Source organism: Pleuronectes platessa, chromosome 4, assembly GCF_947347685.1.
Source record: "Pleuronectes platessa chromosome 4, fPlePla1.1, whole genome shotgun sequence".
Classification (NCBI taxonomy): Eukaryota; Metazoa; Chordata; class Actinopteri; order Pleuronectiformes; family Pleuronectidae; genus Pleuronectes; species Pleuronectes platessa.
In genome coordinates, this window is record NC_070629.1 from 16,100,223 (window position 1) to 16,107,801 (window position 7,579).

The 7,579-nt window shown below is 41.0% G+C and overlaps 2 protein-coding genes across 3 annotated transcripts; one reads left to right on the forward strand and one right to left on the reverse strand.

The window, feature by feature from the left end:
- Positions 1 to 722: 722 nt before the first annotated feature.
- Positions 723 to 4,645, reverse strand: wdr54 (WD repeat domain 54). The gene is made up of 10 exons (XM_053420934.1): positions 4,456 to 4,645; positions 4,043 to 4,329; positions 3,061 to 3,123; positions 2,831 to 2,897; positions 2,440 to 2,496; positions 2,217 to 2,344; positions 1,960 to 2,060; positions 1,473 to 1,635; positions 1,216 to 1,290; positions 723 to 1,121 (listed from the first exon to the last, which is right to left on the reverse strand). The coding sequence occupies exons 2-10, from the start codon at positions 4,265 to 4,267 to the stop codon at positions 990 to 992; spliced, it is 1,011 nt and encodes a 336-aa protein (XP_053276909.1). The 5' UTR covers positions 4,268 to 4,329; positions 4,456 to 4,645; the 3' UTR covers positions 723 to 989.
- On the forward strand, positions 4,296 to 6,936 carry LOC128438375 (uncharacterized protein C2orf81 homolog). Of its 2 annotated transcripts, XM_053420931.1 has the most exons (4): positions 4,296 to 4,722; positions 5,480 to 5,715; positions 5,858 to 6,070; positions 6,145 to 6,936. In XM_053420931.1, the coding sequence occupies exons 2-4, from the start codon at positions 5,485 to 5,487 to the stop codon at positions 6,757 to 6,759; spliced, it is 1,059 nt and encodes a 352-aa protein (XP_053276906.1). In that variant the 5' UTR covers positions 4,296 to 4,722; positions 5,480 to 5,484; the 3' UTR covers positions 6,760 to 6,936. The 2 variants fall into 2 exon arrangements, with proteins under 2 accessions (XP_053276906.1, XP_053276907.1); XM_053420932.1 differs by lacking the exon at positions 4,296 to 4,722 and having other exon boundaries at positions 5,294 to 5,715.
- The last annotated feature ends 643 nt before the right edge of the window (positions 6,937 to 7,579 follow it).

Consider the following 7,579-nt stretch of genomic DNA (forward strand, 5'->3'; position numbering starts at 1 on the left):
AGGCATTTTCAGCTTGTGTCAACAAACCCAACAAAACAGTGTCTCTCTTTTGTTTGTGATGCTTTGACTCGCATCATAAATTGTTCAACAATAGTAATTAGGTTGCAGTTGATTTCAGCAAAGGTCATTGTTCGTGTTATTTTTGGAAGAAACTCACTGTTTCTCCTTTGACACACTAAAACGTTCCATTTACTGAATTTAAACATCTGTTCAAGGGTAATAAATCCATCATGGACATGACAGTCAGGGTTAAACACCACAGTTGAAAAAAAAAACATTTCCCAGCAACATACAGGACAAAGTGGACTGCATAAAAGACTATAATTAAAGGTTAATTGAGGCAAACATTTAATTATAGAATGACTTCGGTCATATCTAGACTGGTGGCATGGCAGGAAAGAGATGATGCATTGGAGGCCAATCCTTGAAACTCGCCACCAAACTGAAAACAAATAGTTTCAGACCTCCCTGTGCGATGTGGCCTTGTTTACTGGCGGATATAAGAGCCTTTCATCCTGCGGTCTGCACAGTGTCCAATCACAATGTGAACTTTCTCCTTTCTGCAACTCCACCCTGCCCTCTAGTGAACTCTCTTTGCACTACACCATCACTGCCCTGCTAAAAATAAATAATTAACCCACACCTCCATCTGCTGGACCATTTATGAAGTGCAAAATTATAAACAGCATTCTTTTTTAAAGTAATAAGTAGTAAAAATATCAGAAAGTACAACAGATATTTTATTCGTTTTCAAAGATACATCCACATACATGGAAAGATTTTTACTTAAAATATTTATAGAAACTTTAACACTTTAGAACATAATTAGTTTGATGCTATTGTCCTTCTAGCCTTGTGTAGATGTAGAGATGTTGAGACAGGACCCCAAGAAACAAACGCTCTCCCAAAAGGGATTATTATAAATACACTCTTGCGGAGTCGCAACCCAAATTCACATTCATCCATTTAACCTTGGTGAAGGCAACGTCCTACGTCTGTGTGTAGCGGATAATCTCACCCAGGTCATAGCCTGTCACTGCAAAAGCATAGCCATCGCTGTCGCAGAACTTGGCGCCACAGATTTGTGTATCTGTCACACACTCATTGTGCAAATGGGCAATCTAAAAGGAAATGAAAAAACACAAAGCCAAGGTTTCAGTGAGAGTAAGAGACAAAAGTTAAAAATTCCTAAATACCTTGATCCTGGATCCTTACCTCCACGCTGTTTGTCTCCGGGGTCAGATTCAGGAGCCACACTCTGACTAGAGAGTCCTCACCAGCAGACAGAAGCTGAAACACGCAACATGCGCCATTTTAAAAATGCATTAGTATGAACCAACCACAAAAATCACTGAACAAACTTAATAATTTATCAAATTTAACACTTTACATGATAAATACCAACAAATTAATGTAATGATGATACATCCAAATGTCATTTCTTTCTTATCTATTTGGTTGATACAACTCACCAGTCCAGAAAAAGGAGCGATGTCTAGTGAGTTTATCCACCGAGCATGGGCGTTGACCTCAGCGTGGAGAATCCCCGTCACTGCCTCGTAGAGACGTATCTGGCCTGTGCCGTAACCTGCCACCACTGTGCCTTTCCACAGCTTGACAGATGAGCAGCTCATGCTATGAGCAGTGAGGAAGATGGAGGATCATTGGCATCGGGGAACAAACGGAAAAGATAGAAGGACATTTGATTAGAGCCAGGAAGGCGAAATGAGAAGGAAACAGGAGGCAGTGGAAAGGAACACACATCAGAGTACCTTAATGAATGTTGACAGATGGGAGAGAGATGGAGGGGGAAGAATGAGTCGAGGAGGAGTTTAAGGTTGGATGATGGGGTTTCCCATAGCTCAGTGATAGTTGGTGGTCACTGCACCACTTAATTGTTGCTCAACTTTACACTGTGCACCAAAAATCACAAATACCGTGGTGGAATTAACTTCTTACTCAAAGCCATGGATCTTGTGGAGCAGCTGAAATTCCTCCCCAGACTTCCACACACACAGGTTGCCCCCGTCATCTGCACTGACCAGATCGGCGATGCACTCCTGAGGAGAGGTGGACAGAAACAAACAGGGATCCTGTATTTAATAAGACTGCGCTTCAATGTATTTATTTATGTGGTCTGCAAAGTTCGAGGTACCTTCGATCAACAAAGGTTTAGATAAAAAGGCGATGACAGCACACACACACACACACTGTACCTGGCTGCCAGAGCACTCGGAGGCCATGTCAGTGATGGACTCCTTGTGCTCGTCCAGCACCTCAGACAGGGAGATGTTAGTGCCCTTACTGGGAACGTCAAACACAAGAATTGATCCAGATGAAACGCCTACATAGAAAGAAAGAGACAGGGAAGTTAGTTTTGCCCTGTATTTTCAGTGTATATGTTCAGTAAATGAAAGATATGTTTCACCTCACACTTACCCACACATATATAATTCTCCGGCACTGCTGATATCCCTCGAGCAAACACAGCTTGAGCTGGGACACAAATTAATTCTGTCAGTGCACTCGATTTGAAAACTCTAGATTAATACATTTCTCTTGCATAAAAAACTCAGCACCTAAACCTAATGAGTACTATGTCTTCACAGTGTGATTCTGTAGATCTAGATTTAATGATGTAAGTGTAGATGCCTGGAAATGTTAATTTCATTTAAATAACCAGGTCCTCCCACTGATGTTTTTAATTCTGTTTGTGTCATGAAGAAGGATCAACCACAGCAACATATTTCCAGTAACAGCTAAATATAATACATTTATATCATGTGCAAATAATAGAGACAGGTCAGTCACAGCGTATATGTCAGTTTACCTGTAGTTGTTTCTGGAGTATCCAGTGCATGCCAGTACACCATGATGGATCCATCAGATTCATACATCTAAAAGAGACATGTTAAACTTTTTTAATATTCTCAAGACTCATATCACACACACACACACACACATATATATATATGTAAATACCAAACTAACAGTGCCTGTTTTAAATGTGATAATAATCATTGACTGTAGAGAAAAGTAAAACAAAAACAAAACCTGTACCTGGATGCCTTTCTGGGAGGTCACCACCAGCAGCTCCCGAGATTGCAGGGAACAAAATGCAGCCTGTTACAAGAAGAGAACACAACATTTCTTTAGTTTTCTGATACAGTTGTTAAAATTCACCCTTTAATATTTGCCAACAACAACCTATCAGATTATGTATTTCACAAATTGTCCGAAATTATATTTTCCCCCCTGTTTTTCATGACCTAACAGTGACCTTATTTTCGACCTTAAAAGCATCTAAGGGTGTTTGCATCCATACTGTAGTGTGTATCCCTTTATACACAGCCCGCTTAATTTCAAGAAATTGTTGTGATCTAAAACAGGACACTGACGGCAGCCAATAAGTTGTTATGGCTAGTTTTGCCCTCTCAAAGCATCGCCAAGGAGGAAGACGTCTGTAGATGTTTATGGGTCACAAGCTTTCGCTTAAGTTTGATTAGTTTAATGTTACTTTCTGTCAGATAAAATTGAACAGAGTGTAAATGGTGATTCCATTCCTTCCCTGCCTGTATTATGATTTGAATACATTCAGTGCAACTTCAAATTGTCGCATTTTGAATGCAGACACTTGGATGACACCACAGGAGCAGTGTGGAGGCATGTAGTGTTTTCTTGCTGTTTTTTTTTTTTTTTAACATTTGAAGAATCATTCACGAGTTACTTTAATTGTATTGGATTTGGCTGCAACATTTTTTACCCCTGAAACTCCAGAAGTGTTTTGTGGAATCAAACCTGTCACCCAGCCCTTCATCGGCATACTGGTGAGATGATAATCAGTGCATTTTCATTTTTGGGTGAAGAATCTCTTTAACATGTCCCATTTTTCCGTTTTGCAAACATAGCCAACCAAAACAGAAACTGTCCGGATGCACATTCTGCAGGTGCATTTACAGAAAACAGGGATGGGACATTTCTGCTCTATAGCTGAAGGCACATCCTGTTTCCCCTGCTCTCACATGGGGATCAGGACACCGACCTGCATGATGAGCGACGCGCTGGTGGCCACGTTGGGCTCCTTGGACTGCAGCTGGCGGTGCGAGTAGTTGAGTCCGTCCCAGGACGCGCTCACCATGTTGACCACGTTGGCATGGACCACTGTGAAGTAGGTGAGGCGCCGCGGGGCGATGCGCAGCACCCCGAGGTTGTTGTACAGAGCCGAGGCGCTGTTCTTGATCGGGATGCTCTTCTCCTTGTGATACATGGAGACGGCGGGTGTGGGTGGGGGGCGTCAGGCGGGGAGGAGAGGGTCCCTGTGAAAAGGGTCTGGATCGGGAGAATCAACCAGTTTCGTTAAAAAACAAACAGTGAGTACTTCACGTTAGCATCAGGCTAACGGAACGAGAGCCAACCACAACAACAACAGCGCAGCGTATTCGAAAGAGAGAATACCGTTTGGTTTGCTGTGACACACGAGTACGTCCTCTTAATTCCGGTTGGATAACTCACTCCTTCTCCATCGGGGCTGTTGTTTTGGATTGGTTATTGTAACGCTAGCGCAATGGAAGCACTTTTCTTCAGGCGTTAGCAAAAAGATTACCTCCGCGTCCACCGCAGCCATAGAGACAACGTCCGTCCCGCTACGTGCTGCGTCATCACGGCGTGCTTCTGTTGCCGAGCAACCGCAAACTCCACTGAGCAGAGGACACGAAGCGAAGGGTGAGGTTTTAGTTTTAATATGGATTCTCCTCAGTTTATAACGCTTTGATTACTTATATTACACAAATGTGAAAACGTATAATGTGTGTGGCCATGTGTGTAAAGATGTTTTATCAATATAAAGTATATTAGGTTGTAAACAGGATTGAAACAAGTAGAACTGTCAGATAGTTTATAAACCGTGGTAAGGTTTTCAAGAATGTATCGTGGAGGTAGGCTGATATTGTCTAGTTGTTTCTCTGTTTGTTTGTTTGGTTGGTTGAACCATAAAACATATCACTGTATTTGTTTGTTCTATTATTATCACTATTGTATTTATACTCATTATTATTAGCTGCTGTTCACAATCTCAAGCTTGTAGGTTCATCTCTTAGACACGTAGTGGGTGGTGAGTTTCCCTGTCAGTGTATAAGGGAGGAGTTGGGAGAATATGAGGTTATATAAAGGTTGGGTGTGTTTCAGGTCCTTTGAGTCTATACTGAAATACTTACATTTGTTTAGCACTGAAACTATGATGCAGAAGCTTTTTTGCTGAAGAAGGTTTAAAGGCCCCTCATTATCCTTCAGGATGAATTCCTAAAAAAAAACATCCATCTATCTAGCCACACATTTATCAATCATCCACCACTCTTTAGCCCACTCAATAAATGGTTTAATGGCTCTTGGATCCAGTTTTAAATTACAGTGTTTTTCAATAGTATTATTATTTGTTATTGGTAGCCATGTATTTATTCCTTTTGTAAATTTAACCCCTAAGCAAAGATGCCCCGCTCTGCAGCAAAGTCCCAAGCCTCCAAGAGTAGACGGATGTCATCCGTCCCAGTGACTCCACTTCCGACGCAGGAGCAGGAAATTATTCCTGGTCGCTTAACCCAAACCCAGTGGAATAAGGTGTTGATCCAGGAGGAAAATGATGAGATAGTTGGGGAGATTATAGATGAACTGATGAGCAAAGTCATGGACGGCTGTTTGCAGGTGTACGTGGAAAGACAGGTAAAGATTGGATGGTCCACATTTGTTTTATTTATATTTTTACTTCAGTGTGAACATTATTTTACCACTTTATGAAATAATACAACCACACATAATACATGTATATGTAACATCCATGATGTTGCTTATCTTTGCCTTTCAGCTAGAACCTTTTTCCACATCTTGGGCCAAGAACTACCTCACACAGATTTTAGAGCAACAAATCATGTGCCCAGATGAGGGAGAAGGAACAGAGGAAGCATCTAAAACGGAAGACACAGAGCCAATGCCATCAATCATCGATTCCTGGGCTCAAGGATGTGTGCCTGTTGTCTATGCTCTGCCTCCATTATCTTATCCTTATTCTGCACAACAGGTAGGCTACTCTTGATAGGTCTTCTTTGTATACTTCTGTCATATATCAATATCTGTATTTCAATTTTTTCACAGGAGGCTGACGTTGTTCAGGTCCCAGCACAAACAGGACCAGGAGACGACCAGCAATGTGATGCAATGGCCCAAACAAAAAGCTCTCCAAAGCAACCTGACAGGGAAAGAAGCCCCAGGAAGCCTGTCAATAACAAGCAATGTAAAGTGCTTATTCCTCGGCCCCCACCGAAAATTGATGTTAAGAAAAGGCAACAATTTAATTTTCCACCTAAACCCGTTGCAGATAAATTGCCGCCCATTCGATCCTGTTCAGTATTAAAAAAGGATGTGGAGGTAGAGGATAAAAGAGGAATATATTGTGTTTATAACAATATGGCTGGGCCATCACATCAGTTTAAGAAATACCAATCCATACCAAGACTTGATTCCTCATCCCTGCCTCGACACGCCATCTTTCCTCAGTATGAGATTATCAACAGTGACCAATCAAATCCCAAGAAACCAAGTCGATTATCCAAACTAGAGCCAAAATACAAGCAAAAAAGTGAGTGGACAATAACAACGGTGATGCCACTGACAAGCTCCAAGAATAAGCCGGCAAAGTTTCACAGGAGAAATGAGGCAGATGTCTTTCTGAAGAAATTGTCGCCCTTGAGAAGGCGTCAGGATGTATGAAGTTCTCTGGGTCTCTGAAGCTGGACACAATGGTTTTGGCTAAGGTTGTTACAATGAGGGATCCCCAGGCGGTAGCAAGTAACCCTCTCACGTAGGGCTGTGACCGTATCTGCATTACCGTATCCTTAAAAAAAAAAAAATGTATATATGTTTATATTTGTCGAGATCTGTAGTCAACATATAAGAGGGTAGTGGCGGGAATAGAGTTATGGAAGGTAGTGGTTGTTTGTTGCTGCATGAAATGAATAAGAAACTCAATTTAACATAGTTAGACATCGGAAAAATAATAAAAAGTGAAGAATGGAACAGATTCAGCTTTCTATTGCTGTTGGACTCCTGTATAGAGAGGCAGAGAAGAAGAGCCAGAAGGCGACGGTGTATGGAGAAGAGACGTGCCCTATATTAGCATGTCTCTCTAGCTTTGTATGTTTCATATCATTACGCTCTCTTATCTGTTATATCATTTTTGTGGATGTTGCAGTTTATTTTCTACACCTAAATAAATGAAGTTCCATATGGTATAACATCAATATGTGATATTTAAAAACACTTTGATTTACAATTTGTAGTGTGTAATATCTACTTCATTCTCATTCATATGGATTTGAATTGATATAAAAGCATGTTTACATTATAACCTTACTGAGGTTAGCAGTTAGTTTCGGGCCATTACTATACTATATTTACTTTAGATATAACTCATAACCTGCCTATTACAGGGGATGATTGATAGTATAATAATATTGACATTCAATCTTCTTGGTAGTGAAACATCAGTGCACGATACATTAATAACATAAGTACCTGTGTGGTATGCGAA

Coding starts and splice junctions, on each gene's coding strand:
- wdr54 (XM_053420934.1), bottom strand. CDS start 4,267: ATGTATCACAAGGAGAAGAGCATCCCGATCAAGAACAGCGCCTCGGCT. Junction 2,497..2,830: donor TACTCCAGAAACAACTACAG/GTAAACTGACAT, acceptor TTTGTGTCCCAG/CTCAAGCTGTGTTTGCTCGA. Junction 1,636..1,959: donor CACAAGATCCATGGCTTTGA/GTAAGAAGTTAA, acceptor CACTGCTCATAG/CATGAGCTGCTCATCTGTCA.
- LOC128438375 (XM_053420931.1), top strand. CDS start 5,485: ATGCCCCGCTCTGCAGCAAAGTCCCAAGCCTCCAAGAGTAGACGGATG. Junction 5,716..5,857: donor AGGTGTACGTGGAAAGACAG/GTAAAGATTGGA, acceptor TTTGCCTTTCAG/CTAGAACCTTTTTCCACATC. Junction 6,071..6,144: donor ATCCTTATTCTGCACAACAG/GTAGGCTACTCT, acceptor ATTTTTTCACAG/GAGGCTGACGTTGTTCAGGT.